Source organism: Canis aureus, chromosome 2, assembly GCF_053574225.1.
Source record: "Canis aureus isolate CA01 chromosome 2, VMU_Caureus_v.1.0, whole genome shotgun sequence".
Classification (NCBI taxonomy): domain Eukaryota; kingdom Metazoa; phylum Chordata; class Mammalia; order Carnivora; family Canidae; genus Canis; species Canis aureus.
In genome coordinates this window covers 62,032,251-62,050,431 of record NC_135612.1, presented here as the reverse complement: position 1 = coordinate 62,050,431, position 18,181 = coordinate 62,032,251, and the positions used below count along the sequence as shown (strand labels likewise).

Sequence of the window (18,181 nt, the reverse complement as noted above, 5' to 3'; positions counted from 1 at the left end):
GCTGTTGCTCTTTATGCTTTTGGGGGCTGGGCCCTCATCCTTCCACGGGGCCCTGCCCTACAGAGTGACCGCTGGTGTTCCTCCAGCCCCTTGAGAGCTGGAGTAGATGGGATCCCTGAAGCACGGCCTCTAGAACTGGATCTGGCACAGAACAGGTTTCTGTGGCCTTGGCGGACTCCAGACTTCACCTGGGCCCAGTGGCGTGTGGTTGATTTAGCACAACGCACCCACTGCATGGCCTTTACTCAACAGTGTTGACAACCTAGAGGTTTTGACTGAAGACATAATTGCTGCCTGTCTGAACATAAATGTTTCTCTGAACCACAGACAGAAAGTGAGAATATGCCTGTCCACAGTTCTGTGTACTCCAGAATCCTTTTCTCCTTGGAACACATACTGTACAAATACTTGGTTGGAAATACTAATGACTAATAATTGTTTGTAGTGAAAATTTATATTTGATTAGTAGTTGACCAAGCAATCTGAGATTTCTAATGTTTTTAATTTGAATTTTTCAATGCAGTTTATTTGTACTTCTTTGACATTTTAGGTCCTATCTCTAGAACTGTGCATTTGAATGTTGGTGTAATTTTCGTATGTCAGGACTCAGGTGTTGCAGGTGTTTATGTACCATCTGTGGAAATATGTTCACACATTCTGTATTTTATTTTATTTTATTTTATTTTATTTTATTTTATTTTATTTTATTTTTTATTTATTTTATTTATTTTATTTTATTTATTTTTTACTTATTTTTTTTTACATTCTGTGTTTTAAAGTTGAATCATGCTTTTTGAAGATTTTCAAATGCCTTCTGGATTTTAGCAGCTTATTACCTTACTTTCATCTGTCATTTTCTGTGATTTACAGCTGGAGGGGGTTCTTCATGCAGCCCTGTCCTTTCAAGAAAACAAAAAGGTGATTATTTCAGAAATCAGACTCTCATATTGAGTCTCACAGACTTTTCTGTATTTCTATAATGCTGTCAACTGTTCCCATACCTCTTCTCAACAGAACGATTGTATATATAAACATTGCTGGAAAATGGGCCTGAATGGTTCTGTAGGGTAGCTCTTGAAAATTGTATATAAAAATCACTTTGTCATAAATTTCTAATGCTTTAGGTCAGGGGTCGGCAAACTTTTTCTGTAAAGGGCCTGTTTAGCCTTGTGGACTTTCCTGCCTCTTAACTATTTGGCTTTCTTGTGGTGCAAGGCAGCCATGGGTGATGCTCAGCTAATGGCTGTTCCTTCCTGTGAAACTTGGTTTACTGAAATAGGCCTGCTGTAGTTCGCCTGCTCCTACTTTAGAGACTGTTACATTTTATAAAGGTAATTTACCTTTTCTCTGAATTTTGTGTGTCATTGGTCAAGAATGATGTTTAGTTAATTATTTGGTTAATTTGGGCTGATGATAATTTTTCAGCCATATTTAGCTTTGTACATGCCAGAATGTTCTGATACAGTCCATTAATTTTTATTAAAGTGTTTCTGATCTATAATCTGATAGTTTTGGTACACATGAGCACTTTACAGCACCAATTATTTTTTTTTCCAGTCTGGGATCCATAGGAAAGAATTGCTGCCATTTTCTGTTTGAAATTTTAAAAGACAAATCTTTTTAAGAATTTATTGAGGTATCATTGATACACAACACACAAGTCGTTTTTTGTGTCATGACTGTGAACCCAATGCCTAGTATTATTTACAGTATTGAATGGGACCTTAACAGGAATAATATTCTAGCCTTGACTAGGGTTAACATTTCCTAGAACCTAGAATCCATCGTTTTTTGGTCCTCATAATGCACTACACTTAAGTGTGAAATTTTGGTGAAACACAGGGTGTTTGAAGGCTACCGGCTTCCAGAAAAAGTCAGCCTCTCTGTTCCTGGAGCTGGAAGGGACCATTCAGGCAGGTGACTGAGGTGCTCTGCACTTGCCTGTCTGGGCGGTCCACCATTGAGATGAGCTATTCCTTCTGGATAGGAAGTTGATAGATCCTCTATCTTTTTTGTGTTTCTAGGGTTTTGTTTTCTTTTTTCATTGAGAGCTGTGGCTTTTAAGCTTTTATTTGTTATAATTGCAAAATCCTTTTTTTGTTGTTCACTTAAGATCTGCAAATCTGTAAGAAATAAAAGCAAACTTGATGCTAGATGAGTGCAGGGGGTAGTGTGGCAGCCTGGTGGCCCTTCTGGCTGCAGCCTGGACCTTGCACCCCTTTGAGGAGGGCTCCTTGGGACAGATTCCAAGCACAGAGACTGCTCTCACTAACCTACCATGTGCATGGTAGAATTTTACTTGGTTTCTCAAGGTAAACCACTTGTTCTGTAATGAAGGATCCTATTACTTATATAAGCCAAGTTGCTCTGTTAATTTCATCTAGATTTTGGGTTTCCTTTGCTTTTTCTTTGCCTTTTTTTCCCTCTTTAGTGCCATCAGTGTAGATTTCTAGACATATCATACCTATGACCTATTCCTTGAAAAGTAGTGAAGTTAGAAATTGGAAATTGCCAATAATTATTATCTAGGATGTCATTTAGTGACTTAATGTGTAATGTAACCATAATGACTTAATTAGTCCAATTAAATCATACTAAGACTCCTTTTTTCTTATCAGTATAATATAAATTGATATAACTTGGAAACGAAGAACTGTAAAGAAGTTGTATTTTTACAGCTTTGCAAAAGATGAACTATTATCCCATCCTTCTAGATCCTATGATCCTCAGGTTCTGATTATCAGCCATAGAATCTGGCAACGTAAAGAACAGAGTAGAAGTGACCTTTAGGGTGACAGTTTTATGTATGAACTCTTTGTGTTTTTAAGTTTTTATTTTGATTGCAGTTGGCTAGCACACAGCGTTACATTAGTTTCATTAGTTTCAGGTGCACAGTAGCTATGTCTACCCTCTGATTGCCATTGAAGATACTATGTGAATATCCTAAGGGCTAATAGAATTGGTCTCAGCCATAGCTTATAGTCTTTTAAGATTAAATAGTAATATAAATTATTCAACATTAATGCAGGTCTAAGTCAGTAAATAGTTATTAAAATACTTAGTGTTATAGTTTGAGAATCATTGCTTTTAACTTTGTGCCATATAGGTTTTTTTTATTTTAATAACATTTAAATATAATATCCTGGCATTCTTTGTGTTTAGCACACTAGAGGCATAAAAACATATATACCATATGAGAGTGAACTAAATATGCTTATGATTTTCCACTTAGAACATGCATCTATTTGATTTTCAAAGCCCTTCCTGTAGCAAGCTTAAGGACTCTTGCTACGTCATTTCCCCTTAGGGAAAGTGCTCTTCGGAGAAGCGGCAGCCTTGGATGATGACTCCGAGTCCAGGTCGGAGGGCAGCAGCCCCGCCTTCACAGGTAGCTCTTGGGGAGGGGCGGTGGTGCCCTCCTCCTGCCTGGGCTCACTCCCTGCCCCTCCCTTCTGCCCCTTATGAGGGGCTGTGCTCCTCGGGATAGTGGTGGAACCAGCTTGCTCAGATGGTGGCTCATTCACACTTCTTTCAGAACATTTACTTTGAGACGTGTGTGTGTGTGTGTGTGTGTGTGTGTGTGTGTATCCCCGTGTATTGAGTATTTGCAGTTTTCTTGGTTTAGGCTTTTTTAATATTAGGTTTATATTCCCTGAGCGTAAGTCTTCTTGTGTAGTAGGGGATGGTAGGTAAATGTCTCACGAATTTGATGGGTTGTGAGAGAAAATGGGATTAAAAATGGTCTGTGGATAGCTTAACTTGAAAGAAATTTACATCTCCTTACAGATTCTTTATTCACTTTATGAGAGAGGCATTGATGATAATTGAATTAAGTGAGAGTGATTTGGATTGTATAGTCTTATGCAAAAGAATATTTTTAAACAACTGAAAGTAAGATTAAAGTATTTGGGAAGGAAAATAATTCCAGTGGTGATTATTTACTTTTATAAAAAGAAATCAATTTTTTTTAATTACAAAAGTAAAAAAAAAATTCTAAAGCTCAAGTGCTCACTGACCCAGTGGCCTCTTGGAGTGACCACTGCTAACATCTTGTATAGATCTATTTGTAGTGATATTTATGTAGTGTTTGGATTTTTTTAATGAGAATTTAAAAACTAAACTAGGAAAACATGCTGCATATTTGCCCTACAGGAAGGTAGGACTGGCTTAGAAGTCTTGAACAGGGTCTGGGGAGAAGGAAACCCCACGTCCAAGAGATGATGACTTTCTGATGTTTCTGAGCGCTGCTTGCTGAGAGGGCCTGGGCACTTGTGTCTGACCAGGTGGCCTGTGGATTGTGAAAGTCTTTCTGTGCTGCTCCAAGCTGAGGCTGGTGTAGTTGTTCAAGGACTTGAAGTGGTAATGTTACTGAGCATACTTCAATTTTTACAGTGAAATACCATTTGAGAATACTCATAGCATTTAGAAAACATCTTATAATCCTTATTTTATGAGTATGACATGGTAATAGAGTAAAAGGTAAGTCAAGAATACAGTAAAAAGCAATTTTAGTATCTTTGAAGGATGCACTCTTGTCTTTTGAAATTTACTAGTTCATATTTTCACTATGTTTCGTGATTTTTTGCAGTTAAAACATTTGGTACAGTGAATTTTGGGGTGAATGTTTTGTAAACATTGATTCCCTGTTGAACATTTTTCCTGGCCCTTTGAGGAATGAGTATTTCTTTGTCTTCAGCCTCGGTCAAGGGTGAGATTGGTGGTGAGCTGGCTGCCTCTTCCGGGGTCTCTACTCCTGGCTCTGCCAGTTCAGCCACCGACTCCGTGGGGCATGACATCATCACCGAGCAGCCCCGGTCACAGCACACACTGCAGCCAGACTCAGTGGATCTGACCAGCTGTGACCTGGCGAGTGCTGCCACCGATGGGGATGAGGAGGACATCTTGAGCCACAGCTCCAGCCAGATCAGTGCTGTCCCGTCGGACCCAGCCATGGACCTGAACGATGGCACCCAGGCCTCCTCCCCGGTCAGCGACAGCTCCCAGACCACCACTGAAGGGCCGGATTCAGCTGTGACCCCCTCAGACAGTTCTGAAATTGTAAGTCGGTGGGAGGAGTCTTGCCTACAGGCCCAGACTAGACCCTCCTGCTTATTTTCCTCTCCCCATCTAACTTGCTAATAAGAGAGCAGAGGTCACTAGCTCAGGTCATTAATGGGGAGTTCAATCCCATCTTTGAGACCCTCACTAAAGGAAATGGCTAAATGTCATTTGTGTTGACCATGGAGGTCAGAAATTAGGTTAGTTGATGATACGAACTTTGCTAAAATTGGGTGCATTTTAAATTTTTTAAGAACTTACTGGGCACAGATTAAATTGTTATTTTAAAAAATCTGTAAGGAGCTTATCAACAGGTCTGTGGTCTTAATGCACTGTAATTAAAAACATTAATGTGCATTATTTTAACATTTTTTGGCTTTTCAAAACCTTCTGCAACCTATCTTATAGAACATGGGTTTAAGTATTTCTGGTCTCTGAGCTAGTGGACAAGAGGCACTTAAAAGTGATACAGAGTTTAACACACTATTTTTAAAAAACAATTTGTAATATTAAGTGTTCTGCTACTATTTAATAGATTTTATTAAGAACATTTTTTTTTAATGTGGATGAATGCAGAAGGATTGAATGACAAATCATGGGATAAAACACTTGCATGTCCCTACTGAGCAGTTGTAGGGTGTCACATGGATGTGGTTTCTGATGGCCATGTGGGTTTACAGTTCCTTGGGTAGAGAAGTGGGTTCACAGTTGGAGTTTTTAACTAGAAGACAGATAATTGGAACAGTGGGAAAGGATTTTAAGTAAGGAAAGGGTGAACAAGTTCTAGCCAGTATGCAGGGAGAAGAGAAGGTTGGGATAGATAGTGCTGGCTCAGTAGCAGTGTGTTAAGTGTGTCAGGGGAGATTCTGTTGTGTGTTTATTACACCAACTTCCATGGATGATTTCTGGTGGATTTGTTAGAAATAGGAATGAAGGACGATAAGAAGTTCTGAAAACTTTCAGTCTTTGAAAATCACCCTGTTATTCACTGGGTAACAGTGCTGGGAGTGGGGCCTCTGCAGGTCTCTCAGGCCCATAGAGAGAACGAGCATCTTCCCTTGATAATTCCCACATTGGTGAAGTTCTGGTGTATGAGGTGCTTCCATGTCTGTTATATAATCATTAATATTTTTCCTGAACAAGTATATTGAGTGCCTATTAAGTTCCAAGGGTTGTTCACAAGCTTCAGATGAAGTAGAGGGCACACATGCAAAACTGCTCACATGAAGCTGATGTTCTAGGGTAGGAGTCAAGACACTTCTTCCACATTGGACCAGGCAGCAAAGATCTTTGGTTTTCTGAGCCATACATACTCTGTCGTGTGCTCCTCTCTGCCATTGTGGTGTCAAAGTGGCTATCAACTATATGTAAACAAGTTAGTATTCCAATAAAACTTTATTTACAGAAATAGATGGGCCAGGTTTGGTCATTAGGCCATGGGTGTGCATGTGTGTAGGCGGCAGATAATGAGCTAATAATCATTCACTAAACAAATATGTAGTCAGATGGTGATGAATGCCATAGAGAAAAAGAAACAAAGTGAAAGGGATAGGGAATATCCTCATGAGACAGCCCAGTACGGTGGCCAAGGGGCTGCTGCTGGGAACCACCAGGATGAGAATTTTGGCTCTGCCATTTCCTAGTTGTGTATCTAGGAGTGCTTGTGTCCCTTCTTGCCTCAAGTTTTCTTATCCATATATTGAGGGTGACAGTACTTAATGCTGTTAAGATGTACAAAGATTAAGGGAAGTGATGCATTGTAGTAAAATACTCAAAAAGTATTATTTTTTATTGTAAAATTGCTCATTTTAATCTTTTTTTTTTTTTTTTTTTAAACCGAGGTAAGGATTTTTTGATAAACTAATTGGGAGAGTGGAAGAAATCATTTCTTTCTTGGTTGATTTTGAACATGTAGCTTGGTGTATTTTATTCTAAGGATTTTGGACTGACTTCTTAATGATACAGAATTTATTTCAGTAATTAGTAAGTTATAGAGTTTTTATCATTCAGTTTTCCAAGTAAATTACCTGGGATTTCAAGTGAATGTGAAAAATCTTGCAATATGGAATCATAATCCAAGCTTAAGGCTAAATCTATGGCATATTGTATGTCGATTTGTCCTAGCAGTTTAGAAGCTAACCTGACGTGCTAGGTGTTTGTCTAAAAAATGTTCCTCATTGTTGACTTACTGTAAAACTTGTTTATGAAGATAAAAATTTTTGTTTAGAGGTTTTTTTCTTAATATCACGAGAAATTTTCTGATTGGAATTTCTTTGGCATGTTTATAGTTGTAAAGCTCTTTATAATGTAGTAGCAGTGTGTGATCAGTGAAGCTTGATCACTGATACGCATGCCTATTGTGCGTTTCAGGAAATGACCTTTGTGTGAGTGCACAAGATGTGGTCCGTGTGGTTTCTGGCTTTACCTTTCCATGTGGGAGAGTCTGTCCCTCGGTGGTGTCCCTTCAGAACCCTCACCGGCCCCTCTCGAACCGTGCAGGTGTTAGATGGTGCTGACAGCCAGTATTCGGGGATGCAGATTGGACAGCCACAGGACGAGGATGAGGAAGCCGCAGGCATTCTTCCAGATGAAGATGCAGATGCTTTCAGAACCTCTTCAGTTGGTATGTGGACGTCAGCAGTGCACTGTGGAATGGTCTGGTTTCAACCTGACATCTGTTTTACCTTAGCTTCCAGGAAGAGATCTTTAGATAGCTTTGTTTTCTGAGCTGTAAATAGCAAATGCAGAAGGTTAGTTGAGGAATGATTGTCCTTGGTTTTGTTCTAAATCCTGAACTTTCATGTGGACTTTGTGTAAATATGCATATTGATTTCTTGAACTAGAAACTTGTCACTCAATCTTGATTTCTCTGATTTTGAAGCCCTTCAGCAAGCACATTTATTGAAAAGCATGGGCCACAGCAGGCAGCCCTCTGACAGCAGTATAGACAAGTTTGTCTCCAGAGATGAAGCTACCGAACCAGGAGATCAAGAAAACAAGGTGAGATATTTGGGCATGAGACCACTTGGCATTCTGAGCTCTTGTGAGAGTTTAAAATCACTCTGGCTCCTGTCTGCTGTGCTCCTCGCTTTCCCATCTCTGAGCTTCTACTCCGCTATTCCCCCTAAATATCAACCCCTTCCTGGGTGTGCTCTTCTTTTCTGCCCCTCCTGGTACTACCCAGATCCTTGAGAACTACCTGGAGTTCTGCCTCCTTGAGAGTCCTTCTCAGACAAATCTGTCTTGTACTGATTCCTGTCTCCCCTGATTTTTTGGGCCATTCATTTGATGGTCGTGCATAGTCTTGGAGCATTTCTTGTTTTTATTCATTGAATTATTCATTTGATTGTTTATAGTTTTAAAATACATAAAATATAAAATTTATGATTGTAACCATGTGAAGTGTACAGCTCCATGGCATAAGTGCATTCACATTGTGCAGCTATCACCACCCTCCATCTCCAGAGCTCTTCATCTCCCCAGATTGAATCTCTGTCCCCATTAACCACAAACTTCCCATCCTTCCTCCTCCTGGCCCCTGGCTCCCACCATCTGCGTTGTGTCTATATGTGACTATTCGAGGGGAAGCTCAGCTAAGTGGAACCAGGCAGTCTTTGTTCTTTTGTGACCGGCTTGTTTCACTTGGTCAATGTTCTCAGTGTTCATCCATGTTGTAAGAAGTGTCTTCCTCCATAAGACTGAGTAATACCTCACTGTGTGGATGGACCACATATTGTTTTTCTGTTCATCTGTTGATAGGCACTTGGGTTGCTTCTGTCTTTTGGCTGTTATGAGTGATGCTGCTAGGAACCTGGCATGTAGGCATCTTTTGGATATACACCCAGAAGTGGGATTGCAGAGTCATAGGGTAGTTCTAGTTTTAGTTTTTTTCGAGATCCGTGCACACTGCTTTCCCTGATAGCTGCACCGGTTTGCATCCCACCAGCAACATGTTGGGTTCCAGTTTTCCCCATGTCCTCGCCCAAGGCTTGTCATTTTCTGGCTTTTTTTTTTTTTTTTTTTTTTTTTTTTTTTTTTTTTTTTTTTTTTTTTTTTTTTTTTTTTTTAGTAGCCATCCTACTGGGAGTGAGGTTGTAGATCATTGTGATTTTGACTTGCATGCCCTAATGATGAGTGATGGAGGAACATCTCTTCCTGTGTTTACTGGCCATTTGTATGTTGTCTTTGGAGAAATGTTTGTTCAAGCCCTTCACTCGGTTTTTAATCAGGTTTGGGAATTTTTTGTTGTTGTTGTTGAGTTATCCATTGAATTGTCTATAAAATCTCTCTCTATTGCTTACTGCCTATAAGTGTCTTGTCTTCTCAGTTCTAAATTCCCCGAGGGTGAGAAATTGTCCATAGTCTCTCTGTAGCTGCCCAGTCTCTGCACTTCCTTCCAAGTCCTGCTCAGGCACAGATATGTCTGTACCATTTCTGCTTTGGGCATTCCCAGGGCTCTTGCCTGTGGCTGAGTGCTTCCCCTTGTGTAGATGGTGGTTCGTGCTGTCCTTTCCCAGCAGCCTCTCCTGAGTGCTGGTGCCCCCCCCCACACACACATGCATTGGACTTCTCCCCGCCACAGTCTCCGTGACCCTACAGTGTAGCTGCCTCTGACCACTCTGGATCTGTTCCAGCATGGTCTAAGGCCAGGCTTTCGTGGGACAGAGATAGGTATCTCTGTCCCCAGCACCTGGCATAGTTGCTGCTCTGGACCTATTTTTTGAACACACTAATGAGTGACTATAGTGGTTCCTTGATCATAAGACAAACGATCATAAGAAAGTGTCCATTTCTTTGTTGTAGCCTTGCCGGATCAAAGGTGACATAGGACAGTCTACCGATGATGATTCTGTTCCTCTTGTCCATTGTGTCCGCCTCCTGTGTGCGTCATTTTTGCTGACTGGGGAGAAAAATGGTATGTATAGCAGAGCAAGTACAGAGCTGAGGGAAGTGCCTAGGTCTCAAGGTCAACTTGGTGACTGGTGCCTCATCACCGCAGCAGAGGGAGGGAGTAGAGTCTGGGGTGAGCGGTGGTCCTTTTCACTGATGGGAGAAGGAGGGAGTGATGAGGGAGCTGGATTCCTGGGTCTTGTTTTGTTTATGTGGAAACTAGATGTCTGTCACTTTGAAGGTCACTTTGCTGCCTTCCTTGCAGTTTTGGTTCCAGACAGGGACGTGCGGGTCAGTGTGAAGGCACTGGCACTCAGCTGTGTTGGAGCTGCTGTGGCCCTTCATCCTGAATCTTTCTTCAGCAAACTTTATAAAGTACCTCTTGACACCATGGAATACCCTGGTATGTTACAAGTTCACAGCCTATTCCTCATGTTTAACCATTGCTTTGAAAACTATTTCAGATCATCTTGGCTATTTTAGTTTAGAGTAATATTTTTTGAGTTAATTTGTGGCATTTTTGAACTGTGTTGTAGCTGTATATAAAGCACATAAATCGTAATGTTTTTTGGTTTTTGGACTCCCTGTAGATGCAATGTTTAGTTTAAACACACATGATGAAACAATAGAAATGTGGGAACATAAGAGCCAGTTTACATACATATTGGATTTATACCAAAAGCACAAATTGTTTATAATCAAAATTGCTTTGGGTCACACTCAGCCAGGCCAGATGTTCACACTCAGAGACAAGTGCGACCCGAGACCAGCAGAGCACCAGCAGATCCAGGCTCCTGTAGCACACGTTCTGGGACATTCTCTCATGTTGGAGTAAATGGGGGAGGAACCCCACTTCTAAAATTACCCTCCCGAGTTCTCCCCCTTTCTTTGGGCGAGGGGACACACTTGTGCTTTTGAATTCATATTAGGTAAGTGTGGACTAGTTTGAGTTTCTCTAATCTTTTTTTTTTTTTTTTAAGTGAAATCTTGGAATTTTGATTATTGGCTGGCAGCCTGGAATTATAATCCAGAACATCTATTGTGTTGAAGTGATGTCAAGGCTATGATGAATCTAGAATCTTTAAACCCCATGATATTTTTTTACCAAATCTATATTCTAGATTTGGAATCCTCCCTCACCTTTTTTTTTTTTTTTTTCCTTTCCTGAGAATTAAACTTTTCTTCTGAGTTAGAAAATGGATGGTAGGGGCTTGTACAGTGGCTGGGCAATTTATCTCTACAGAGGAGCAGTATGTGTCAGACATCCTGAACTACATCGACCATGGAGACCCCCAAGTCAGAGGAGCCACAGCCGTTCTCTGCGGAACCCTCATCTCCTCTATCCTCAGCAGATCCCGCTTCCAGGTGGGAGATTGGATGGGCACCGTCAGGACCCTGACAGGTAATGGCAGAACTTGCAGTGTATTTCCTAGGTAGAACTCTGTAGTTCAAGTTTGCATAAAGGCGCTGTTTGCTCTTCTGGTTAGGAAGTACATTTTCTCTGGCGGACTGTGTTCCTTTGCTGCAGAAAACTTTGAAGGATGAATCTTCTGTTACTTGCAAGTTGGCTTGTACAGCTGTGAGGGTAAGTATAATCTTTTGTGAAAATCAATTCTTTGATTAGTGGAAATTTTACCTTTGTTACCATTAAAATTGGGTTTAATGCTAAATATTCGTAGACCTTCTAAAGCTGTGAACAACAGTAAACAGTTGGATGTGTCCACGACTCTGTTGCAGAAAGCATTACCAAGAAAGGTTTATTTAATAGAGTGTAGCATAAGTTTTAATACTCAGGGTATTTGTTTGAAATGCTCCTTTCCTAAAGGATCTTGCTTTATACCTTGCTAACATGAAGCATAAAACCTGTTGAATTAGACACCACTGGTGCTCCCAGGCCCATAGAGTGCTGAGTTAATGAGAGCTGTGAGGTTATTTAGTGACCTCTGTGTGAGGTCTGTGCAGCGCCTCCAGCCTTGACACAGCAGTGTGGCGAATCTTTGTAGATCAGATGTTCTGTAAATCACTACTGGCCAATCAAAAACAGTAAAGATTAACCAGTAAAAATCAAAGCAAAAACCTAATAGTTGTCAAATTAATTAGGATACCTTCCCTTTGGGATCCCTGGGTGGCGCAGCGGTTTGGCGCCTGCCTTTGGCCCAGGGCGCGATCCTGGAGACCCGGGATCGAATCCCACATTGGGCATGGAACCTGCTTCTGCCTCTGTCTCTGCCTCTTTCTCTCTATCTCTGTGACTATCATAAAAAAAAATTAAAATAAAATAAAAAACAAAGGATACCTTCCCTTTTCACAATTTCATGGCCAGAATTGTTCCTTAGTTCCAAATGTTTGCCAGGTTTCAGGTGGTCCGTCCCTCTGGGAGCAGAGGAAAGTATGCCAACAGCATGGCAGGTTGCTGACCTGGAGTCAGCTTGCACACGCTGTGTGCAAGTGCCTGCATGTGCACAGAGGGGCAGGAAGGGTGCAGCCACGGGAGCTGTGCCATCACAGTGGGCTGAAGAGTACACGGCCACTTAGCAAAGGACAGGGGTCCCGAGTTGGCCCTGGGTCTGAGACTTGTTTCAGAATGGAGTGGTTTACCACTGATACATGGTCGTGAAATTGGTGTCTGGGAGTAGAGGCCATGACCAAGACAGAAATGGGAGGAAGAAGGGAAGAAAGAAACAAGGTGATATGAAAAGGACACGTTTAGTTTTAAACTTGAGTTAATGACATTTCTGAGGGGAAAAGTGCAACATCCCGGCTGCAGTTAGAAGAGGAAGAATCGGGTATGGAGGCGTGATGTCGTAACTGTGAGGCAGCAGTGACGGTGTAGGGTTGAACCTGATGCCATTCCTTGGTGGTCTTGTCTTCCAGCACTGTGTCATGAGTCTCTGCAGCAGTAGCTATAGTGAATTGGGATTACAGCTGATCACCAACGTGCTGACCCTGAAGGATAGTTCCTACTGGTTGGTGAGGACGGAGCTCTTGGAAACTCTTGCAGAGATTGACTTTCGGTAAGTGAATCAGGTTCATGAGGTTAGGAAACCAAAGCTGTTTGGGAGTTTGAACTAGGAATATTGAAAGGGCCGGGACAGTTGCTTCACATACTAATTCATGATGGTTGTCAAGTAAGCTGTGAGTCGGGAGTGTGGGTGGTGTGGAGAGCTGACACTTTCTCAGCTTGCTCTGTGCTTGGGATCTTAAAACACAGGTAGAGTAGTAGGTCTCTCTGGTGGTTTTAGTCATCTGAAGGTTCTGGATGGCGAGAACAAGCACGTTCAAACTTACATCACTTCTGCTTGTAAGTGAAGGGGAACTTCCTCCTCTTTGTACTGAACCTGGATCACAGAGCCCAGCTATACTCACTGCAATTAAACAATAACTTGATGCCTTTTTCATTTTCTAAGAGTAAGTTTGGTTTAAGATGTTTTCTTTCAGTTCTTTCTTTTTGAAGGGGAAATTTCTTTTAGTATTTAGGCATTTCAGTATTTTTCAAGCCACTGTTACAAAGTGCCTGTTATGTGCCTGGCTCGGGGGTTAGTGCTTTCTGTGGTTAGTTACTTTCTCCCACATAACATCTCTGTGGATTAGGGGTTGCTCTCAGCTCTGCCTTATAGAGAGGGACCCTGTGTGGCGGGCGCGAGGAATCCCAGGCCGCTCAGAGTCTTTCACAATAATAGATATTGATATTTATTTTGAAGAAAAATGGTTTACTGAGTCTGAAATGAGGAGAGGAATATGAAGTCTGTTTACTTAAAAACCTTTGTCCTTCTGTGGGTCAGAGAGGTGCTACCTCTCCGGCCTTCCCCGGTGGCTGGACAACCCCCGCCACTGCCTTCTGTGTCCCATCAGGGTCTGGCAGGCTGACACTGGGTGTTTGTGGAGTAACTAAATTGTTTTGTGTTAAAAATGTTCCTTTGTTAGGTTGGTGAGCTTTTTGGAGACAAAAGCAGAAAACCTGCACAGAGGGACTCATCATTACACAGGGGTAAGCAGTTCATTTTTATGAGGCTGTGTCGTAACTGCTAGGAGTTGCACTTTCCTAGGGGTGTGTGTCTCCTCTGAGTGTGCTCTGTACCAGATGGACTCCGGGATTCAGGTTGTGACAGTTGTGATTGTGTATGTGAGTTTAAGACTAGTGATCATGAGCTCTTACTCAGTGGCCTTCCAAAATATCTTACCTGAAATTGGGTTAAATACAGATGTTTTATTTATTTCTGTTATACTTTTCTCTGAAGCTTTTAAAACTACAAGAACGAGTGCTCCATGATGTTGTCATCTATCTGCTTGGGGATGAGGACCCCAGAGTGCGGCATGTTGCTGCAGCGGCATTAATGAGGTATTTTCCAAGCATTTTCTCGCTGCTCACTTTTCATTGTGGAAGCACTAAAGCAGTAAGAGGAAGGGAGTTGGATCATCCAGAGAGTAGGTGAGCATTGCCAGATCCTGGGTGCTCACTTTCAGCTCCTTTGAAACCATCAGAAGAGAGACTATTTACCATGCACAAGTCTAAAGTGAGGGTGAAAACTGCAAAACAGTGTAGCCTCCTAGTGTAAAAGTGATGTACTTTCCTTGTCAGAAGTTTGAAATATAGAGAAGAGCACACGAAGAAAATAGAAATCGTCTTCAGTTCTGCCATCAGAGATATCACTGTGAATATGTTGAGGTATATCCTGTGTACAGGTCTCTTCTTAAAAATTTGGGGCCATATGTACATGCGATTTTGTGATCTGATCATTTCCACATACTATGTTATTACGTCTTCCTGCTATCAGACTCTTCTAAAAAAGAAATTGTAACCACCAGTGATGTCTAGGGCAGCACCCTGTATTCACATAATGTTTATATTTTAGTACTGAAATGTGTGACGTGTCATACACTATGAGATCAGTGAAAGCTATACATACTGTTTCAGAAAAAGAAATTTTAGTTAGTGGCCAGTATTCTGTAGTTGTGACAAACTTTTATATAAATATTATTCGGTTGGCTATTAAGTTTTCTTTGACTTAAATAATGAATAATGCTCATAAATATTGTTATACATAAACGTTTACATATACATTTTTTCCTTAGAATTAATTCTTGTAAGTTGGGTTACTAGGTCAAGCTTTTTTGATGTTTTGTTGTTTAAGTTTTTCATAGCTTTACTGAAGTATGATTTTCTAAGATCCCTTAACATTTTAAGTACACAATTTAATTATAGTGAACTTACAAAATTGTGTAACCATCAACGATCCCAGTTTTAGAACATTTCCATCACCCCAGAAAGATCCCTTGTGCCCGTTTGCAATAACTCCCAGCCCCAGGCAATCATGAATCCACTTCCTTTTCTGGATATTTCATGTAAATGGGATCATACAGTAGATGGACTTTGGCCTCTGGCTTTTTTCCCTTGGTTTTCAAGGTTCATCCCTGCTGTTGTGTGTGCCCGTAGTGTGTTCCTTTTATTGCTGCATAGTGTTCCATTGTGTGGGTGATACTGTATTTTCTTTATCCATTCACCAGATGATTGATATTATTTCCACTTTTTTGGCTACTATGAATTGTGTTGGTTGAACATTTGCCCACAAGACTTTGTGTGGACATATGTTCTCACTTCCTTTGGGTCAGTACCTAGAAGTGGATTTTTGATGGGTTTTGGTACTGTGAAATTGGTTCTCTGGAAACATACCAGTCTCTACTCTTAACGACCAGAATATGATTCTTCTCACCAAAACAAATATTTCAAAAAAGGTTAAACATGTGTCAGTTGTTGAGGCAGAAATGGGTATTTCTTTTTAAAATAACTTCTCTTTTAAAAGTAACACATTTATGAGCAAAATTTAGGGAAAATACAAAATAGGAAATAAAAATCTTTGTGATCAGACTATGCAAAACTGAAGTTCCATTTCGATGTATATCTTTTCTGTTTTCATCATCATTTGCATATTTCTTTGATTACATGTGAAGTGTACCTTTTCGTGCACTAAACTGGGTTTGTATGACTTGCCTAATCAATGATTTTAGACCTTTACCATTTTCTGCAAATGATAACCATTTATTTTACATTAGAAAAAATTGTACTTATGACCATATCTCCACAGCAGAGAGATTTTAATTAAAGATACTAGAGTTTGCAAACAAATGTGATAAAATAGTTGATTTTTTCTAAAAGTTCTGAGCCCTGTCCACAAGTGTATGAGTACACTCATGCAAAATATGCCCAGTGTCAATTGCAGAAATGAACCCTTCTGTTCTTTTAGGAAATGTTGCCTGTGTTCTGCTTTTGAGTTTAGATTTGTGAGGGTCCTTAGCTAGAGCTTCACCGTCTGGGAATGTGTGTGATGGTTTTGCAGGCAGAATTGCAAAAGCGAGTAAGGGCCAGCCCCTGGCGTTCAGATCTGCCCTGTGCTCAGTACTTTCCATGGACAGTGGCTTCATGTACTTGTTCATCTGGCTCAAGATGACTAGAAAGAGAACTTGAAATCAAAGCATTTTATCACATGTAGAGAAAAGTACGTAATTGTACGGCAGACAAAAAGCAAGTACAGCACCTAGTTATTTCGGGGTTGGTGTGACTGGTGTGCAGGTGATTGGTCCCATGGCCAGAAGCCCCATTCTGGTGTGCTGGAAAGCCCCATGAGGGTGGCAGGTGCTGTTCTGTCCTTCAGGCCTAACCACCTCAGCAGAGAAGGGTGGGGAATCACAGGTGAGTTTCATAGACTTCTGTCAGTAAATACACCTTATTTCTCTGTTAGGCTTGTCCCAAAGCTGTTTTATAAGTGCGACCAAGGGCAAGCTGACCCCGTGGTGGCTGTGGCGCGAGACCAAAGCAGTGTTTACCTGAAGCTCCTCATGCACGAGGCGCAGCCTCCATCTCACTTCTCCGTCAGCACCATAACCAGGTATGCGCGCTGCGTGTGTCCTAACGTTGGCAGTGTGGGGTGGGGGGTGCCCTTTCCTGACACCTTTCTTCAGGGCTCTGATGTAACACATCGTGCTTTCTAGAGAAGGAGCTTCAGGTATGAGGGTGTTTGCGTAGGTGATCTCCTTCGGAATTCGCTGCCTGCCTCTTCATTTAGCAGGCTCTGCTGTAGTCACAGGGACTTTGTGAATCTTCTAATCACATACTGATAAATGGGTTTCTGTGTGTGCCATTTATGCTGTGTCTTATTTAAAAACCTGTCTGATGACTTTTTCAATTTGTGCTGCCAGTGAAGAGTATGATGTGGTTATGTCATCCCCCCTCCCCGGCCTTTAGGTAACTGGGCTATTGAGAGTGGCAGTGTTAGGTAGGATTGGCCACTGGTGCACAGTGGTTTGCAGTTAACCACTATTTATGTTTCTTGTGAGAAGCTTTTATTTTTTTTTATTTTTTATTTTTTTTATTTTTTTTGCAATGTGAGAAGCTTTTAAATGCCATTGCCATTGGCACACAGTCTGCTCACATCTGGTCTCAGGTAAGCGCACAGACTGGAAGTCGTTAGTACAGAAATGCTTTAATGAAGCAGTCATTCCTTAGAATTTTAGTTTGCAAAGAAGCTTGCAGAAGTGGTCATAAAAGATTATTGTGCAGTTTTCACTGTGTGTCTTAAATGTTATTTTTAAAACGAATTTTTATATGTAGCTCTCCTTTCTGTTAGTGGCAATTTTATTTAAAAGTTTAGATATCAAGGCTGAGATGTTTGCTTGATGCTTTTGTTTTGAATTTGAAATTCAGCTTGTCAAATTTGGAAGCTACTCCTCAGTAGATATTATGTCTTCTCATGTAAAGATTGCTTTAAAAAACACATGGAAATAATTTTCTCAGAGAAAAAAAATTTTAAACCTAAGAAGTGGTGTTTTTACCACTTCTGAAAGAAGTGATGTTTTCTTCTCTGAAAAGGTTCCTCTAAGATAAGCAAAAGCGGCATGATGGTATCTCATTATCAGGAGTTGAGCAAGCTTAGGTAAATGGTTTCTGAGTGTCATTTCAGAAAATGCCAGCAGAGATGAGTATAATATTTACATTCAAATTGGTATCTCAATAAAACTTTGAAAGTCTTCCCAGTTTCAAACTTAGGCTGGCCTTTGGACATTGGCTGTCTTGCTTTGGCTCTTGGGTGGAAAACACCATGGCCAGTGATGCAGCACTGTTTTGCACCTTAGCTAGCAGCTTTTTGAGAATTGATGTGGGAAGATAAAAGAAGTCTTCTCCTGAGTTTTGTTGTTGAGTTCTGAGGACACTAAGGGATTCAGAAGTGAATCCAGCACT

General features: G+C 40.9%; 1 protein-coding gene across 3 annotated transcripts in view; it reads left to right on the top strand.

The window, feature by feature from the left end:
• Positions 1-18,181, top strand: part of HTT (huntingtin) — a 145,318-nt gene that overhangs the window by 40,863 nt on the left and 86,274 nt on the right. For 2 of the 3 annotated variants that reach the window (XM_077875807.1, XM_077875798.1), the window contains exons 10-22: positions 871-918; positions 3,308-3,388; positions 4,697-5,058; positions 7,558-7,681; positions 7,940-8,058; positions 9,862-9,973; positions 10,214-10,351; positions 11,192-11,350; positions 11,436-11,533; positions 12,823-12,962; positions 13,873-13,936; positions 14,187-14,287; positions 16,686-16,832. In XM_077875807.1, coding sequence (XP_077731933.1) covers positions 871-918; positions 3,308-3,388; positions 4,697-5,058; positions 7,558-7,681; positions 7,940-8,058; positions 9,862-9,973; positions 10,214-10,351; positions 11,192-11,350; positions 11,436-11,533; positions 12,823-12,962; positions 13,873-13,936; positions 14,187-14,287; positions 16,686-16,832 — 1,693 coding nt within the window. The remainder of the gene's footprint in view (positions 1-870; positions 919-3,307; positions 3,389-4,696; positions 5,059-7,557; positions 7,682-7,939; positions 8,059-9,861; positions 9,974-10,213; positions 10,352-11,191; positions 11,351-11,435; positions 11,534-12,822; positions 12,963-13,872; positions 13,937-14,186; positions 14,288-16,685; positions 16,833-18,181) is intronic. The other variant, XM_077875802.1, reaches the window with a different exon arrangement.